Source organism: Haliotis rufescens, unplaced genomic scaffold (genome assembly GCF_023055435.1).
Source record: "Haliotis rufescens isolate VD_foot unplaced genomic scaffold, xgHalRufe1.0.p SCAF_3, whole genome shotgun sequence".
In the NCBI taxonomy this organism is placed as follows: domain Eukaryota; kingdom Metazoa; phylum Mollusca; class Gastropoda; order Lepetellida; family Haliotidae; genus Haliotis; species Haliotis rufescens.
The window spans coordinates 57,115,924-57,136,360 of record NW_025964001.1 but is presented as its reverse complement, the minus strand read 5'-3'; the positions used below and the strand labels follow the sequence as shown (position 1 = coordinate 57,136,360).

The following is a 20,437-nucleotide window of genomic DNA, read 5'->3' as shown; positions in this document are numbered from 1 at the left end:
CTTTGTTGTGTTTATGAGAGAAGGATGGAATTGGGTTAGTTATCTATGATCCCACAATTGGCTGCACTGAGTTACATCCCTTAGTGGTACCAGGATCCCGAAATATGAACTTGAAATTGAACATCTGACCACAATATTAGAAAAGATAATTTATTAATTATGAGTAATCACAAAATGTTCGATGTGGTTGGCAGAAATGGAATACCGTTCAAAGTGATAAACCGAATCAAACCACACTCTACAATAAAGAAAAGGGTTAGATTGTCCCCCAATGATCTTTGAAAAACAGCCATGTATATCGTAATGAAGTGTTGGGAGCACGGGCAGCCCAGTCGTCTAAGGCGCCGCGATTCGCTGTGCAGAGTTGCGTCCCTTTGGTACGCCAGAAACCTATGATTGTGGGTTTGAATCCCGGTTCGCCCCGATTATGTTTCTAGGTTTGTCAGCACCATACCCGTGCTCGTGGGTTTCACCGAAGTGTCTGAGACCTGCATCACTTCGGGCTTTCCTCCCACATTAAGCTGACATGCCGTGATATAACTGGAATACTGTTAAAAGTGGCGTTAAACCCTACTCACTCACTCACTCACTCACTCACTTCATGAAGTGTGAAATAATTAGACGTGTTTAGCATCCTCTAATTTCCCACTACCCTAATAATCAGTCCATAATGAACCTTGTCAGGTATATATGCTGCTTTGTTGGCTCAGATTGCTTGACAGATTCAATGTCACTGATCCCCAGTGAATTCTAACTTCCACATGCAGGTGCCCCCCCACAGCCTGATCGAGGTGCCAGAAAGGCTATTGTTACAGTCTCATCGTATTATGGATTGGTAATCATGGAGTTGTTTATCTTCATTCCATGCAGGGGGCAGGTTTCACTCGTTAATGGAGTGAAGTGAATACGTTACATTCACGTCATTAATGACTGTTACTTGATCATAAGAACTTTTAGTGGGGTCTGTCGTGGTTGATTGTCTTGTGTTTCTGTTGCCCCATGCAGAGGTTTTGAGTGTCTGAAATATCCCTGACAGTTACATGGTCAGGACAATTGGATAACCATGCCTCGCTTGGTTTGATAAGCTGTAATAAAGAGATCCGTTTGCATTACGCAACAAATCCTTCTTTTCGTGCCATCACAAACATGAATGCAGTTTTGATCAAATGTCGGACAAATGTGACTTTAATGTAATAGGTTTTTTTAAATCCTTCTACGACTGGTCCTCATTTATAAATTGATGGTTAATGTTTTGGGATTTTTATTAATCAAACGGTTTAGATATGTTACACAATACCACAATTAACTAGAGGACTTAGTTTTTAGGCTTGATTGGGAGCAAGAAAAATGCTTTGTGATGTTTTATGAAGAAATAAATCCACAAATACAATTGATTTATCTTTATGTGATGATGATGATGATGATGATGATGTTAGCTAAAGAACCAGAAGTCAGCCACACAGTTCATACACAGCTTTGTTATTGCCCTACTCAGCAATATTCCACCTATTAGATGGTGGCTTCTAAGTAATTAAGTTTGGATCAGACAATCCCCTGGTTGATGTTATGTCAGGGTACTATTGCACCCTATCAAACAAGTCACTAATCCTGACCACCCGATCCCGTTAGCTGCCTTTTACGACAAGCATAAATTCTACCCTGTCCTACCCCCTGTGAGTGAGTGAGTTAGGTTTCAACAATATTTCAGTTATATCATGGCATGTCAGCTTGATATGGAGGTACAAGGTGATGCAAGTCTCAGATGTTTACCACAATGGTTGAAACGGTCTTGCACAGGTATGGCGATGACAAACCTGGAGACCCGTGAAAATCCTGGGTAGAATAGGTCTTCAGCAACCCATGCTTGCCGTAAAAGGCGACTATGCTTGTCGTAAGAGGCGACTAACGGGATCGGGTGGTCAGGCTCGCTGACTTGGTTGATGCATGTCATCGATCCCAATTGCGTGGATCGATGCTCATGATATCGATCACTGGATTGTCCGGTCCACACTCGATTATTTACAGACCGCCGTCATATAGCTGGAATATTGCTGAGTGCGGCGTTAAACAACAAACCAACCAACCAACCAAAGACAAACCTGGAGACACTGTAGGTGGACTCTTGGATTCGAACCAACGTTCATGGGCTTCCTGGGCATTTGAGAAATCTCTGTGAATTCACAGTTGACATTCTTTGACCATGATGTCCTGCTGAGACTGTCTGTGCAGGACAAAGGACATATATCCCCCACAAAACACTTATCTAGTCCCAGTGGTAACACAAATTGATAACTTGGATGAGTTACTGCCGTGGGTAATGAAGTCTCAGCTTGTTACCGGTCACACTTGATCTGATCTGAAACAGACTTCCATTGATAGCCGGCCAGGGAATCGTCAGTGTTTGGACCAAGTCAGGCTGAATGTGGGAGATGATTAGGTGATAATGATTTGCTATGTATAGTACATGAGACGTCAGAGTGGGTCTTTCTGTAGATATGCTTTCTGTATATAGATTTGTCAAAGTCCAAAGAAGTAAGTGTTATTTTTAGAAAAGAGGTTGGAAACTGTGGTAAACAGTTTTCCATATGTTTAATTAGATGTATGTTGCCATGTTTTCAGACTGCCTTTGTTTCTAGGGATCAATTTTTAATGTCTGATGTTAATGTCTCTTAGCTCATCCTGTTAGAGTTTCTTAACCATGTTAACATGCAAATGCTTTGTAATATGCTTGTAGTTCCTTAAATTCATGCCAGCCATCATCTTTTAATATGTTTAGTATTAGTGTTATTTATCTGCAGTCAGATGATTGTTTGTTGTTTAACGCCACACTCAGCAATATTCCAGCTCTATGATGGCGGTCTGTGAATAATCGAGTCTGGACCAGACAATTCAGTGATTGATATCATGAGCATTGATCTACCCAATTGGGATACGATGACATGCCTCAACCAAGTCAGCGAGCCTGACCACCTGATCCCTTTATTCTCCTCTTACAACAAGCATAGTCACCTCTTACGGCAAGCATGGGTTGCTGAAGACCTATTCTACCCTGGATCTTCACGAGTCCAGTCAGATAGATTGTCTTTAAGCCAGCATTCAAAACAGAATCCCCCAATCCACGCCTCTCATCATTTTATTGTACCCAAGTCCCTACAGATGAAGGAAATCACTACATGTGTTGGTATCTCTATGTACTTGATGCACAATCTACAACGTCCTACCAAACATTCTTGCTTCTTGTGCATCGAATCTTTCAACAGTCAATTAATGTACACACACTGCCTTGAACAGTTTGTCGAAACACATAAGTGAAGATTAATATGCCACCACCTTTGTTGGTTTGGTTGGTTGGTTTGTTGTTTAACGCTGCATTCAGCAATATTCCAGCTATATGACGGCGGTCTGTTAATAATCGAGTCTGGACCAGACAATCCAGTGATTGATATCATGAGCATCGATCCACGCAATTGAGATCGATGACATGTATCAACCAAGTCAGCGAGCCTGGCCACCCGGTCCTATTAGTCGCCTTTTCACGACAAGCATAGTCACCTTTTACGGCAAGCATGGGTTGCTGAAGACCTATTCTACCCCGGAATCTTCACGGGCCACCACCTTCAAACCGGAAAAAAATATAATAGTTCATGTACCGTGACCCTTGTTAATGTAACATTAGTGTTTGCATCTTGGCTTGGACATACAGAGAAAACACATCGCTGGGGCTAACAAGCAGTTTTGTGACCAGCTACCAAAGAAGTTACAATTTCTATTATCATACCTCCATGTCAGAATGATGAACTAACGGGATCGGGTGGTCGGGCTCGCTGACTTGGTTGATGCATGTCATCAATCCCAATTGCGTGGATAGATGCTCATGATGTCAATCACTGGACTGTCTGGTCCAGACTCGATTATTTAAAGACTGCCGTCATATAGCTGGAATATTGCTGAGTGCGGCGTTAAACAACAAACAGAATGATGAGATCTGATTGGTCCATGTGATCTTGATAAAATACTATGTATCCCGCCATAAAGAGGAATAAATTTCTCAGTGGGGGAATAAATCTCTTAAACCCTGACACAGGCAGGTCAGGTTCTACATGTGAAGTTCTGAGAGTAAGAATAAATCCCTTTTAACCCGCTTCAAAGCAAAAAGATGCACACTTTTTCCGAGTCAATGCCATTATGGAAGTCACGTGACATAGCGCAAGCTAACCTCAGCTTAATTGAACAGCTGTTTTCTGTCAATTTTGAGTTTGTTTGAATTATTTTACAATGTCATATTAAAACATGTCGGTAAGATAAATTTGTTGTCGCAGGATCACTTGGAGTACATGGGGTTTTATCTGTCCCTCTTTAGGTTTTATAAGACGTGGGATGCAAAAAACCCATGTACCCCTTGTGATCCTGCTACAAAGTATAACATGAAGAAATGTATATTTGTGATTGTCACATACGTAGACAACTAACTAGGAGTAAACAATTACTAATCTGAATAGAATTGTTTTTGTTATTGTAGCATATTGTGATGTGTAATACTTGTACGTTTATCGTATCGTAAGTCAAGTTTCGCTATGCATCGTCAAACTTTTCCACTCTAGACCTTTCGAGTTTTATGACTTCTTGCACGCATGGTCCTGTGTTTGAAAATACTGATGCATTGTTCACTCCTTTATTCATTAATCATCAAATGTGGAGCCATCTTTCAGTGGGGCAGTGGAACACACATTCAAAGCCTGCGTTTGATCCCTCCCAGGGGTAGTGTGTGAAGACTGCTCTCTGTTCAGTGTAGCCTAGAAGCTGCAACATTGCTCAACATGGGATGTAGGGGTTATTGACCAAAGCTACAATTACATCAATGTCAAGGATTTGTAAACAATTTGTGATGACTTTGTTTTTAGTAGTTATTTGGTTTCCATGTTATATTTTTTTCATATTAATTAAACCCAGTGTGCCGTGTTCATTTTAGAGGCGGGGCGGTCGGGTAGCCTAGTGGTTTAAGTGTTCACTCGTCACGCCGAAGACCAGGGTTCGATTCCCGACATGGGTACAATGTGTGAAGCCCATTTCTGGTGTCCCCCGCCGTGATATTGCTGGAATATTTGATAAAAGCGGCATAAAACCTCACTCACTCACTCACTCATTTTAGAGGCAGGTTGTAGATATGTACAGTATGTGCCAACATTTAGATTTTACTGACCAAATTGACATCATTTCCTGGAGATTTTACTGTTAATATGTGGACCTATTAAGTTTACGAGACCAAAGGAAATTTTACTAGACCTAAGGCTTGAGACTAGTTGCTTACATTGTAGACTGCAAGTACCGCTTTGTATGGCTCTGACAAACTAGGGATTAATATCTGGGGAATCATGGGCTTGAACTCACTGCTGGCGGGGCAAGGGTTTAGTGAATTGCAGCACCATCTACCACTGGACGACCCATACCTTGTTTGTCATGTACACAGAACTTGTCTGATGGCTGAGCGTGTGCATTAAACTTGAGCTTGGAGGTAAAGCATTTTCAATGGGATTACCTGATCCTGAAAGTGTAAATTAACGTCAGTAGCCCATGTTAAGAGTCCCCTTTCCCAAATCTCATGATTTTATTACCTGTTTGGTCCCTATCCGACCAGCCGTGAGGCTGATCAATCGTCAGCCTAAATTGAACAGCTCATGTGGGTTCTGTGTCATGGCTTCAGGGACATTGCTGCTTGAAGCATGTGACTTTAGATTCAGTGTTGACATAACTGTATTGGACACTGAAATGCAAAGATTTACTGATTATGCAGGTGGTTGGGTAGCTTAGTGGAAACCTCTTTGGCCGTCATGCCCGAGGCCAGGGCTTAATCCGTCATATGGCTGGAATAATGCTGAAATGCAGTGTAAAGCTCACTCACTCATTCACTGCCCCGTGAAGATGCCGGGGTAGAATAGGTCTTCAGTAACCCATGCTTGCCGTAAAAGGCGACTATGCTTGTCTTAAAAAGTGACTAACGGGATCGGGTGGTCAGGCTCGCTGACTTGGATCGATGCTCATGATATCAATCACTGGATTGTCTGGTCCAGACTCGATTATTTACAGACCGCTGTCATATAGCTGGAATATTGCTGAGTGCAGCGTTAAACAACAAACCAACCAACCACTCACTCATTCACCCCACTCTGCTTGTCGTAAGAGGCGACTAACGGGATCAGGTGGTCAGGCTCGCTGACTTGGTTGATGCATGTCATCGTATCCCAATTGCGTGGATCGATGGTCATGATTCCAATCCCTGGATTGTCTGGTCCAGATTCGTTTATTTACAGACTACCGTCATATAGCTGGAATATTGCTGAGTGCGGCGTTAAACAACAAACCAATCAACCAACCAACCATTCACCCCACTGGGGTGCGATGACAAACAATCAACCAAGTCGGCGAGTGTGACCACCCGATTCACTCTGTCACCTCATACGACCAGCATGAGTAGCTGGGGATCGGGACCAAATCTAACCAGCCTACCTACAGGGCTGATAGCTTATCCTGAGTATTACTGTTCTCAGGTGTGGGGCATTGGTAACGTAAACCCTGGAAGCAGGGTGATAGGGAAGTTATACAGACTAGCTGCCTTCTTGTAGACCACCCACAGAGTTGCTTGCCCTCACACACAGCGTGGACAGGGCAGGTCAGGGCAGAGCAGGTTTTGTATTGTAGCCCTGTCCTGTGTTCTATTGATTCCTGTGGCCATGTTATAGAATACATTGTGTGTGTTGTTTCGGTAACGGAACAATTTTATAGCTTTGGGATTAAGGTGGCCCAGTCATCTAAGGTGCCCAAATTTGCTGTTCAGAGTTGTTTCCCTTAGGCCTGATACTGTAGGTTCAGATCCCATATTCTCCCTGATTGGATTTTGGTTTGTGAGTAGACTCTTGAATGTCGGGACCCGTGAAGATTCCCGGGGTCTTCAGCAACCCAACCCATGCTTGCCGTAAAAGGTGACTATGCTTGTCGTAAAAGGCGACTAACGGGATCAGGTGGTCAGGCTCGCTGACTTGGTTGATGCATGTCATCGATCCCAACTGCGTGGATCGATGCTCATGAAATTAATCACTGGATTGTCTGGTCCAGACTTGATTATTTACAGACCGCCGTCATATCGCTGGAATATTGCTGAGTGCGGCGTTTAACAACAAACCAACCAACCAACTTGAATGTCGGCTTCTAAGACCTGGGGTCCCTGTTGGGTAAAGTGTTCGCCTATCACACCAAAGACCCATGTGTGATTCGTGACATGATACATTGTGTTGAGCCCATTTCTGGTGACCCCCAATGTGGTACTGATGGAATATTGCAAAAAATGATATAAGACCATACTCACTCTAAGACCAGCATCACTTTAAGCTTAACTCCCACATGAAGTTGAAACGTGATGTGACTAATATACTGTTCAAAGTGAAGTTAGTCCCAACTCAATTTCTCACAGACTATTTAGTAGTCCGGCATGAAGAGGATATAAGCTAGCACCACAATATTCTACATTCTCACTCTTCCTAAGCTTTCCTACCAATACCATTAGTCTCATGTATGGATAAAGAAATGAGACAAATGGTCAAAATACAGGGAATAATTGGCACAATAATTTGAAGATATCCTCTTTTCCCAAAGGGGGCACAGGAGGCCCAGTCGTCTAAGGTGCCGCGATTCGCTGTGTAGAGTTACGTCCCTTGTGCACGCCAGAAATCTATGATTGTGGGTTCGAATCCCGGTTCGCCCCGATTATGTTTCAAGGTTTGTCAGCACCATACCCGTGCTCGTGGGTTTCAACGAAGTGGTAAACGTCTGAGACCTGTATCACTTCCCACATTGAGCTAGCACGCCGTGATATAACTGGAATAATGTTAAAAGCGACGTTAAACCCAACTCACTCATTCATTCTTTTCCCAAACCTTTAAGAATCAGGCAAGCAGGGAGTGAGTGAGTTTTGGCAACTCTTGGCAATATTCCATCAATATGATATTGGGGATCACCAGAAATGTGCTTCACACGTGTGGAATTGAACCTGTACAAGCTAATGCTTTAACCACAAGGCTACCCCACTGCGCTGGGTGCCGTTGTATAAAACCAAAGTCTATGTTAAGGTATGGGAGCTACGATCTCTTTAGCGCTAAGATTGCTTTGTACAACGACGTCCTGGCTGAAATGGAATGTCACAGTTTCATAAAGTTCACAGCATGAAGTCCTCGAGGGTCAGTCATTGCAGTATATATTTGAATTGTAGGAAGTTATGAAGTGTTCATGAAAGACCTTTCTTCCCTAGATGATAATAACTTACGTCTATGCACCCTGAAGGGGGACAGTAGTGTGACAAAGATTGAAGGGGGAAAGAAGGTAGTCGGTGGGTATGCTTGGGTTGACCTGGGTGGTTCATGATCTTGTCTATAGCAGGTATTGTTGTCATGTCTTGGCTGACAGTGAGTGACAGCTACAGACATCTCCAGCTGTTGACATAAACACTCCACAACACTTGATATCCATCTTGCCTCAAGTCCCTTATACAATGTTGGCATTATTTGGGCACCAGTAATATTTGGTTGTACATGCATGTGCTCTTTTATTGTGCCACATGAATATTCATTTTAATATCGCTGAGACGTCTCTGAGGGGTTTTATGATAATTGACTTGAAGCTGTTTACTTTATCATTGTTGTCAGTTCTTCTATATTTTGAAATAATCTTTTTGTCTTGTATAGTGTGAAATGTTCATATATATGTTAATAAAAGGGTGTAAGATTATTTTCTGAAACAAATCAATTGCTGAGTTAAAGAAAATTTTGGAAGAAGTCACACTATGCCGAACTGGGAAGATTCTATGTTCTGTATATTGAAGTGGATGTATGATGTATTGTTTGTTCTTGTAATTCAATAACTTAATTTAGTAAACAAGGCCAAAAATACCTCTATTGTCCATCAATAATGCCTTACAAAACATATGACCACCTCCGTGGTCTAGTGGGAGAGCGGAAGGGCCGGGGTTCGATCCCCGCCCGCGTCATACCAAAAGACATTTAAAGATGGTACTTGTTGTTACCCTGTCTGGCGCTCGGCATTAAGGGGCTAAAACAAGGACTGGTCGGCTCGGAGTCAGTATACTGTGTCTGAGTTGGGTATTCATGTTAAACTGCGACATGGTATCTCAGTGGGCTAACACTATAAATCGGCATCAGTCCGGACTAGTACAAGCAGCCACACAAACACACACACACATGCATGTACGTCGCTATAAAAGTGCAATAATCTTGGACGGGACGTTAAACCCAATTTCACCTCACCTCACCTTACAAAACATAGATTTAATGTTCTTTAGCATAAATTTACGACACTCGTAGCACTATGACAAATGGATCTCCCATACTTTAACATAGATTTAGGACAGTCGTAGCAGTATGATCACTTTGTGGAACAGGACCTTAGCCGTCAGAACAATGTAACTATTGCATATATAATACATGTAGTCTTACCATCAAACCAGAAGACATTAAAAGAATAAAGAAGGCTCAGTGTCTGTCAAAATGAAATGATAAATAACCTAGTACTGTACAATCACTGATAGGGGAGACTGTTTACCTCTCATGGTCTGTGTAGCACGACGACACTGGTATTGAACCTGCATTATGCTTTATTCATTACACCACTGCGGGGGACACAACACTGTTGACTAAAACATCACCTCGTCCACCTGGCATGGCTGTAGGCAGATATTCTGTAGCTACTTTGTTTTCTACTCTCGGCATTGATTTCTCGGAGCAGTGTAAAGAAATGTTGAAGTGTCTTGTTTTCACCGTGGTGGGGCTTGGGTTTCTTTCTGAAACTGGGGGCTGTCTCTCAGTGTTTATATGCAACATGCAACTGATTTTTAATAGGGTATGTCTTTTTTTTGTAGATAAAAATAATGATTTATCACTGTCCTAACTATTACGTGTTAATTATAGTCCCATGAAGATTCAGGGTGAGAATTGGTCTTCAGCAACCCATGCTTGTCGTAAGAGGCAACTAACAGGATCGGGTCGTCAGGCTTGCTGACTTGGTTGATGCATGTCATCGTATCCCACTTGCGTGAGTCGATGCTCATGATGTCAATCACTAGATTGTCTGGTCCAGACTCGATTATTTACAGACCGCTATCATATAGCTGGAATATTGCTGAGTTTGGTTTTAACTGCATCTTGGCCTGTTTGCATCTTGGCTTGTACATACAGAGAAAACACATCGCTGGGGCTAACAAGCAGTTTTGTGACCAGCTACCAAAGAAGTTACAATTTCTATTATCATACCTCCATGTCAGAATGATGAACTAACGGGATCGGGTGGTCAGGCTCGCTGGCTTGGTTGATGCATGTCATCAATCCCAATTTCGTGGATAGATGCTCATGATGTCAATCACTGGATTGTCTGGTCCAGACTCGATTACTTACAGACAGCGGTCATATAGCTGGAATATTGCTCAGTGCGGCGTAAAGCAACCAACCAACCAACCAACCAACTTGTGGAATGCAGGTTAGAATCACCTCCCCTTATTTTTGGCCTCATCATTCTCTGTCTGTCAGCAACATACCCATCAACATGGGCTTTCCTCCCAACATTAAGCTGACACGCCGTGACATAAGTGAAATAGTATTCGAACAGAGACAACAACCTGCAACTGTATGGGCCTGTATCCCAAGAAAGATTTATGTTTTCGAACAATAAACCGATCATTTGTTTCCATTTCTGACAGTGTTTATCAGGTTCCTTTGATGTCTACAGACTTTCACACCCCATGGGATGAATCGCCGCCCAGCCAGGACTCTCTGTCTGTTGTACCAGTCCTCCACCCTCATTATAACGGGATCAACCTGTTTACAGTCTTTCACACACACATAATACCAGCTGATTCCTTGATCTCTCAGCTTGCATTTGTTGTTCAGTAACTCAATGAGAAGACTAAGAAATAAATCACAGTGGAATAGCGTTCTTTATGGTGCTTGTCTCACCTTGATCCCAACGTGCGAGTTATGTCCTGACTGGCTCTACACCTATAATCCCCATTTTATCTTGTCTTGCGTCATGGTTGCCCCATTTTCAGCCTGTGTCATTCACAGTCTTTTGTGTTGGCCATCCATACCAAGAGGCTATCAAGGAAATATTGACTACAATGATCTTTAGGTCAGAGCAATATTATTGTTATGGATATTGTATTCCAGAGAGCCAAGACACAGGAGGCAGTTGTCAGTTTTGATTAGTTATGGTTGACCGTAAGCCATTATGATTGAATTGGGTCATTGCCTGGTGCTTTATTCCTGAAAAAATGTTTGATAAAGACTTTAGACAAGTACAGGTGGTACCTCAAACAACACAATTTAATTTTGGTGCCGCCATGGGAAGACAAGGTGATGAATTTGCTGCAATCTGTTTCATAGAGTTGCTTCCCTTACATGTGCCAGGATCCAAAGATTATGGGTTCCAATCCTAGACTTTCCCTGATAAAGACCCTTGCTTTGTCAGCATCATAGTCATGGGTTTCATACTGTGGTAAACATTTTTTACCTGCCATACCTGACCCAGTTTAATCAGAGCTTCTTGTAAACTTGGAATTTCATTGCACAATTTTTATGTAAATGTATGTCGCAGGTCCAAAGATGGTGATATTGTGAACTCTGTACAAACTGTTCACCTGGTGAAGTAGAGGATGAATACCATGTCTAACTTATATGTGAAACGGGGCTGGTCGGGTAGCCACTGGTTAAAGCGTTCGCTCATGACACCGAAGACCCGGGTTCGAATCCCGACATGGGTACAATGTGTGAAGTCCATTTCTGGTGTCCCCCGCCGTGATATTGCTGGAATATTGCTTAAAGCGGCGTAAAACCAAACTCACTCACTATATGTGAAACGTATTCCCATTTAAGGTATAAATTTCTCCCCATGTTACAAGGTAATTTTAAAGACCGTCAGTTAATGATAAAGCTGCTAAACTCTGAAATTCCTGATATGATCCATGCTGTTTCTGTATTTGTAAAACATGTCTTTGTAATGAGGAATGTGTAACTAGATTTAAAATCTAATCATGTACATCACGTGACAAATGTTAATATCCAATCTGCATTGTACTATGGGCCTTGATGCCTAAATTACTGAGTAAACTGTCTGTGTGTTGTGGATGGTACCCATGTCCTACTGTTGAGTACAGAGTGCTTTGTGTCCAGTCATTATGATGACAGGTTGTGCTTGGCTTCACTTCTATAGCTGGAGTATAGGGAAGTTGATATCAAGCAATGTATAAACCCTGGTCACAATGCTGTAGCCAGCTGTAATTGTTGCAAACAATCTTGCTATTCATACACAGAATCTGGTTTTTGGACATATTGAGTGAGTGAGTGAGTGAGTGAGTTAGTGAGTTGTGTTTAACACTGCTTCGAACAGTATTTTAGTGTCACATATTTCTGTTTAATGTGGGAGGAAATTCCCAAGTGACATTGTAGACATTTTGTAAACCAATTACTGTATTCGATGTAGTATGCGCCCAGGGCGCTCTCAAAATTAGAAATAGGGGGCTCTTATTAGAATATTATTTTGGTGGGGAAAAACAGAGTTGAAAGATAAATATCGTTATTTATGCTGAAGTATTTATGTAAGAAAGATATATTTTTCCATAATTTAATTGCCCATAATTAAGGGTGCATATAACACACGAGTGCGAACTATACGCAAATAAATAAGTCTTGCATACATTGATCAATCGGAAGGGGTGCTAATTGGGATTGTTCACAAGCCAATATCTTAGCAAATGTCACCGTGGGCGCTTATTAGAGCGGGGCGCTTATTACGTCGAATACGGTACTATTGGTTAGCAATGACAAAGGAAAGTTTATTATTGGAGGAGTCCTTCCAACCAACAATAAGCAGATCCTGCAGCTAAGGGAGGTAATTCTACTTCACATTGAGTAGGCACTTCCATCAACTGGTCTCCACAAAAGATGTAGTAGCTTAAAAAAAAGATGAATTTGAATGTTTTAACAAATCCGATTTTTAAGATAATTACAGAACTTAAAATTTTCAATTACCTTCAAAATATGAAATAGCATTGTCTCCCATCTTAGATCTTTACTACTTCATGTATAAGAAATATTTCTCATTTTACAATCTCCACATGAGAAATAAAATAAAACGTGGAAATGCTATATGTCAAATATCATGACACGTATTAGTTACCACGGTGAACAAGTTGTCTATTGTTTGGCATGTCAGCAATGATTTTTGATAACATTAGCAAGCCAGCATTGTTCCCAGTGAATAGAACCCAGTAGATCTCACCATGAGGGGGGCGGCGGTGTAATGTGAGCTGACAAACTACACCTGGTAGTGGACCAACTTCAATGAGCTGGTTGGGACCATTGTTAGTAATTACTGCTGGTTTCCGTGGTAGCCTGGCAGGGTCATAGAAAGTAGGTATACCAGGATTTGTTGTTGCAGTGCAGTGGTGGTAGAGAGCCTTTAAGTTTTGATGAGGCTGAGAATTATATTAATAAATACAACTTGAAATCCGTGTTGGTAGGAGTTCTTTTATTACATTGTCATTCGTTGGCCTAACTAATAAAAAATATCAATGTCGTACTTATGTGGAATAGGTATGTTTTGTCTTACTGGTATATGGTATTATTTTTTTATTCTTCTTATAAAGTCAAAATATCCTGCCATGGGTTTCGCATATTACACTCTTGTAGGAACCGCTTCAATGGTCCAGTGGTTAGAGCATCTGCCCTGAGAGTGGAAGGTCGGTGATGTGATCCCCGTGCACATCATTCGTCAAGGACCCGTGAAGATTCCGGGGTAGAATAGGTCTTCAGCAACCCATGCTTGCCGTAAAAGGCGACTAGCTGGATCGGGTGGTCAGGCTCGCTGACTTGGTTGATGCATGTCATCGATCCCAATTGCATGGATCGATTCTCATGATATTAATCACTGGATTGTCTGGCCCAGACTCGATTATTCAGACTGCCGTCATATAGCTGGAATATTGCTGAGTGCAGCGTTAAACAACAAACCATCCATCCATCCATCATTCGTCAAGACGTTAAAAGAAGGTACTTGATGTTACCCTACCTGGCTCTGCATTTAAGGGATAAAAACCCCATTAAAACCCCAAAAAACATTAAACCCCTTTCCCCCTCACCCCACGAGGTAAAGTAGTGAAACTAAATGCTGCAGCTTGCCCACCTCCAGGCTATCGCCAACACATTCCTCAGGCAAGATTTCACTTTTGTTTTGTTTTCACATTCCTCCAATCCAAAAGTAATGAAAAGGGGAAAAGTTCACATTGAAAATAAGTGTTTTTATATTCAAATTTGAATATGCCAGTTCACAACAAAACAATTGTGCATATTATAGGTCAACTGTAAGCTTGATGAGACAAAGATAGCTAACACTGGCCACATGACAACACAACCTTTTAAAGATATGACTGGAATCTGGAATATCTTTTTATATATTTTTGTTTTTCCAACCAGGATTATTACAAAAACGTGTAATCCGAGAAATTAATTACTGGCCTACTTAAGATATCTGAATGTATGTCATTCTAGTTTTGGAATAAAATCTTAAGTGGTTTGTTTCATTGTTGTATTTTTCCCAACCCGGAATTTTCACAAATATATGACCATGAATTAGAATATAAATGGCCTAATCTTATATTTTAATGTAATTCCAGTGATGGAAAAAAATCTGATTTTTTTTTAATTTGTTTGTCTGTTTTCCCACCTACCAACCAGAATTTTTTGACAAACCAAGATATGAAATATGACTGGAGTATCATAGATGTGAATATAATGCCAGCGATTGTCCTCACACGGTTGTTACCCCAGCAGCAGGTGCTTGCTATGACAACCGGCAATGACACTGTGTTTCGGGTCGCAATGTCAGCTATTTGATACAGTGCAGGACTGCATGTGATATCGACCCTCTCCATGTCCACAAGATTAGGACCCTATAAATCCATCTGAAGAATGTATTGATCTTGATGGACACACCCACCCTTAGGTTACTAGGAAGATTACGCATGTGTACAGTTTGTCCCTAGTCACACACATGCCTTCCAATAGCTGTAATTCAATAGATTATTGACTCCACTGTTAAAGCCGTGGCGTCTTCGTGGGCTTGTAGCAAGGAGGAGAAGAAAGGGATAGTGGTGTGACCATTGAAACCCTGGTGTAATGGAATGTGTCTTGGGTAAAAGGCAATGAGAGAGCATGAGGCTGTCATTGTTGTTTATAGAAATTGATAATCAAAAATAGATTAATAAGTACCACCCTTGGTTTAAAATGGTAGAATGTTATGTTACTGAATTGGTGAAATTTTGATACAAGTTTTCTGAGGAAGTAATTTGAAAGACTGATTGACATCTGTTTGGTCAAATGTCGGGTAGCCTTGTGGGTGAAGCATTTGCTTATCTCGCCGAAGCCCTGAGGTCGAGTCCCTGTGTGGGTAATTTGTTTGATTTGTTTTCTGATGTTCCCTGCCATGATATTGCTGGAATATGGCTCAAAGCATCTTCCCGAGGCAAGCGAGTTAACTCACTTTGGAAGTCCAGTTTCCACCCTTGCCGAACTAGGCTGGAATTCCTGGGCTCGATCGGAGCGCCACCAGTGGTTATTACGAGTTATGTCCCTTCTAAACCTCTCCCATTGACCAATCAGATTCCACCTCTCGTATCACTTGCATTTGATTCAAACTAAATGGCGGCGCCCAGTCAAGACGATCTGATCGATAATCATGATCTTTATTGTGTTAAAACGGGTCTCACATCGCAAAGTGCATCAAATCACGTGAACATCTTGATTAAAATCATGAAAAGATTTGGAAAATATCTGTTCACAACGAGTTGGCGGTGCACATGATTTGCAAATCCTGCAATCGATCGAAATCAGCACGACAGTTTACGAACCGGATTTCGATTTCGTTGCATGATTTTGATTGGATAATGCATAGACTCGTTAGCACAGCCAAAATGTAACTCCATAATACCAGCCCAATTCGGCAAGGGTGGAAACTGGACTTTTATAGTCAGTTTACAACTCTCTTGCCTCGGGAAGATGGGCTCAAAGCGGTTAAGCCATACTCACTGACTAAGTCAAACATAGAATGGGTTTGACTTCTGAATGTTGTATATTAGACTATAATTTCCATATTGTTACAGCTTCTGCTCTGGCTTAATTTTCTTGGGGTCACTTGGACCCCTTCATCATAAAGTTATGGATGTTAAGCTTGTTGTATGTGTGTCCGATGTTACATAGAGTGATCTGTCATAAGTCTGCGTTAAAGTATAGGAAGTTGAGACGGAGACAGTTCTAGCTTTGACATCGCTTTGTAGAATGGGTTGCAGATTGGTGGTTGCACTGGTCTATGATGAATGTGTTGAAACTTGTGACCTTCAGTTGGATAACAGGAACTGTGCCATATGAGGATTCCGGGATAGCATTGGGTCCCCAGTAGCCTGTTCTTGTTGTAAGAAGCTAAAATGTATCGATTAGTCTCGGTGACTTGGTTGTTGAAACTTGTGACCGCCAGTTGTATAACGTGTTCCAGTACTGTCAATAGAAAAGGTCTTCAGCAACCCATGCTTGCTGTAAAAGGTGATGATGCTTGTCGTAAGAAGCGACTAACGGGATCGGGTGGTCAGGCTCGCTGACTTAGTTGATGCATGTCATCGTATCCCAATTGCGTGGATTGATGCCAATCGCTGGATTATCTGGTCCAGACTCGATTGTTTTACAGACGTCAAATAGCTGGAATATTGCTGAGTGCAGCGTTAAACAACAAACCAAACCAAACCAAGTCCAGTACTGTCCCACGTTCTTGGTGTCCTGGGATAGAATTGGTTCCCAGTAACATAAGCGTGAGAAGCGACCAAAATAGATCAGGTCATCAGGCTCGCTAACTGGGTTGAGTGTCCCGACAGCATGGAACACTGCTCATAATATCAACCACTGGTTTGTCTGGCTTATTTACAAACCGCCAAAACATAACTGGAATATTGCTGTCTACAGCTTAAAACAACATTCACTCACTAACTTTTCCAGTACTACAGAAATTGTTAAAATAGGTTGCTGTAAAAGAATATACTTGTTTGTGTATTTCAGAGTGATCCTGTTGGAGAGCCGAACCACTGACTCCCCAGGCGAAAATTCCAATCTGTACGTTCTGGCTGGCCATGAGAACACATACTGAACAGGTCAGCACGACATGAACGCCATCATGTCCACCTGGCCATGTCCAGCTGACTGGTCAGTCCTTTATATTCTGCCAGCAAGCCTCTGTTGAAACTAGCACAGCCTGCAGACACTGGGCAGAGACACCATCCGATAACCAGGACTGCCCAATCATCCACCTCTTCCACCTCTGCCACAGCTACTAGTGACAATGGAACATGTCTGTTTAACTGACGATTGTGTGAGAAGCCCTTGATAAAAATATGTACCAATTATCACATTTATGGCACATTGTTCTTTGTTTTTACATTCACTTTTCACATTTTCATGGATTGTTACAAAATAAAATGTTCAAAAATAAACATCTCCATTGCATTCGACACCATGCTGTATCCAGTTGAAAGTGATCAAAGAACAGGTGGGAAAGACGAGGGAATGCAAAGTGTTGAAGAAGATGCGGCGCCTGTTTTCAGGATGAGAACACAAGGCAACTCCCAGTCTGGAGAAAGATGGGACCCACTGTTTCATCCTCTGGATCAGTTAGTTTTTGTGATGGATGCATCAATTCATAGATTTATTGTGTGCTGAAATGCTTTTTCAAGTATGCTCAAAACTGTTTTGATTATTTGTACATTCATATTTTAAGGTCACGATGAACAGTGTATGTGTATGTGAGATGTGTTGAGGCCTCATGTTGAGAATCTGTAGACTACACGCAGGTGCTTCTGCTGCCAAACCAGGGCCTTCCACAAAGCAATGGTAGGGTTACAATTATCGTAAGTCTGTGTAATGTAAGAGGAGTTCTTGTGAAAGGAATCCTTGTGCCCCGATCTCCGAAGCGTTCATAGTGCTACGACTGTACCGGTATATGTTACAACGTAGAATTACGACTGTCACAACGCTAAGAACACTTTGGGCTAGCAGGCAGTGCTTCATTTCAGCATGCACGATGGCTAACTAGCTGTTTTGGCTCTGTTGTGAGAACCTTACCGTGGAATTTCAGCTGGTCCACTCCGACACCCATTGGTGGTGAAAGGAGATAGTGTATGAGGTTCTAGGGCCACTTAATACTTGTGTTAAATTGAGTATGGCCATGAATGATGTCAGTATATAAGAAATATTGCATCAAGAAACTAGAAACGGGTAGTTTGTGTATTGGAAGAATAATAAAACACAAAACATCGTTTTATTTCGTGAAAAATGTAAGATACAGATATAATCTGTAATTTTGAAGTTATTTACACATGGATTTTATGTAGTTATGGGAGTTTCGGGAATTCAAGAAATAAATCGGCATGTGTGATACTGGTCAAGAAAATGTTGTATATTATATTTTGAATGTATTTAAGGCAGGTGATTTGATGTGCTCAGGTAATACACTGTGTTCTGAAAGACTATGTACTTATCAATATACCTGGGCATTGTCTTGAGGCAGAATGACCTTGCTTCCAGTAGTGACCTTGCAGCTCCAGTAACCTTTAAACTTTGACCTGTTAATTATTCATAAATAAGGTCAGCTGTGCTTGATAAAATATATTTGTCATTATTCAAGTTGATTAATAGCAAACTGGAAGCTTACACTAGATGCCTTGTCATGAAGTACCTGTGTTGATAGTCCATGGTAATATCGTCACCTGAGGACTAGTTTACCAAGTATCATATTTAGTTCTGTACAGCTGCTCTGCTAACCATGTAAATATGTAAACAGTGATTGTATAGTTCCATGTACCCGTGTGCTTCAGGATGTTCTGTGTTTCCTGTTGTTTTAATATTGATGGATGAGAGAGTGAGAGGGGTAATTATTTTACGATGTGTAAACTTATTGGACACCATGCATTAATCATGTTCCATCACCCGGAATAAAAAGATGTGTAAATATATTTGTGTTTGATCTAGTAAATTAATATTCTTTTTTAGTTTCTATTGTTTTATGATATTTGAATGTGAAATTGTATAGTTATTTAATGTGAACATTCATTTTTCATGGAAAAAAACACCTGCATCTTTTAAACTTTCTTGGGGGAAATGCATCAGTGATGATACTGTCATAAATTGAATGTTCAGCCAATATAGTGGAGGCTTGGTGCAGTAGACCTATTTCTCTATCTACTCAGTGTCCTTGTATCAATTATAACCTAATCCTTTTCTTCGTCTCCATCTCTACTTATTACAACAGCATTAACAAATTACACAAAGACGCACACTGTCAACACCATATTTTTCGGTGTCAAAACTTCATGTTTATCATTAAGTGAAATATTTTGTAAATAACATGCGTCTAAGAAATCGAATATTTGAATATTCCAAATGTTCTCTTCAAATCAATAGTTTGATTATAAAACATGTGGATAGTTATTCTAAAAGGCTATTTGTAGGCCAGTAAGTGTTTGTGCAATATTGTTGACCACAATATTCCATGTGAAACTGAAAGTCCCTCATGATTAAGGTGTACATAATAAATAATATTAATGTGTCTATAATTCTACCAGTACATACATGTATGATTTATGACATGTATGATTTACTGTGTGTATGTGAGTTATGGAGTATGGATGGCGATGCCTCTTATCAGTATTTGTCTTCTGTAATGAATTGCTTTAATGCTTCCATGATTTCAAGTGAAACATTATTTTGAAGTGTTTGAAAGTTGTCCTTGTTGTCATGGAGATGTTTTGTAAACAGTTGAGTCAGATTTTACGATTGTGTCTAATATGACAGATGTTACACCAGATAACTCTTTTTAATGTTCATTTTCTTTAAAAGTCTCTAGATGTAAAACTGCTATCCAAATTTTCCTAAGGATATTATTAAATGTCCCCAATGGCATGGATGCATGTCTTATCAAAATTTGGTAACAATATTTCTTCAGCAAAATTGCTTCAGAGCAGTTCTGATGAAACCAAGACACAAAACAGATATTGCAGTGCCTGGGAATAAATCCTGTGTTATCATCATGATCTTTTGTCCAGATGGCGCCAATATTAGGTCCTGACTGTTTTCTTCTTTAGTAGTGTGTACCTTAACATGCTCTTAGAATTAAGATTTGAGTGCATATTTGGCCAAAGGCAACCAATTGGTGACAATCACATTACCTCATATAATGCCCTGCCTTTAACCCTAGTTGTTAACTGATGGAATCAGATACAGATGCTGTTCTGCCTGTGTATGTGTGATCAGTTTAGAGTTCTACTACTCAAAAGAACTTGATGAACACC

At 41.0% G+C, this 20,437-nt stretch overlaps 1 protein-coding gene across 12 annotated transcripts in view; it reads left to right on the top strand.

Moving 5' to 3' along the window:
* Nucleotides 1-19,100, top strand: part of LOC124115402 (mitogen-activated protein kinase kinase kinase kinase 5-like) — a 104,668-nt gene extending 85,568 nt beyond the window's left edge. For all 12 annotated transcript variants that reach the window (XM_046476373.2, XM_046476372.2, XM_046476369.2 and 9 more), the window contains one exon: nucleotides 17,154-19,100. In XM_046476373.2, the coding sequence (XP_046332329.1) occupies nucleotides 17,154-17,241 (88 nt within the window). In that variant the 3' untranslated portion in view covers nucleotides 17,242-19,100. The remainder of the gene's footprint in view (nucleotides 1-17,153) is intronic.
* Nucleotides 19,101-20,437: the final 1,337 nt, after the last annotated feature.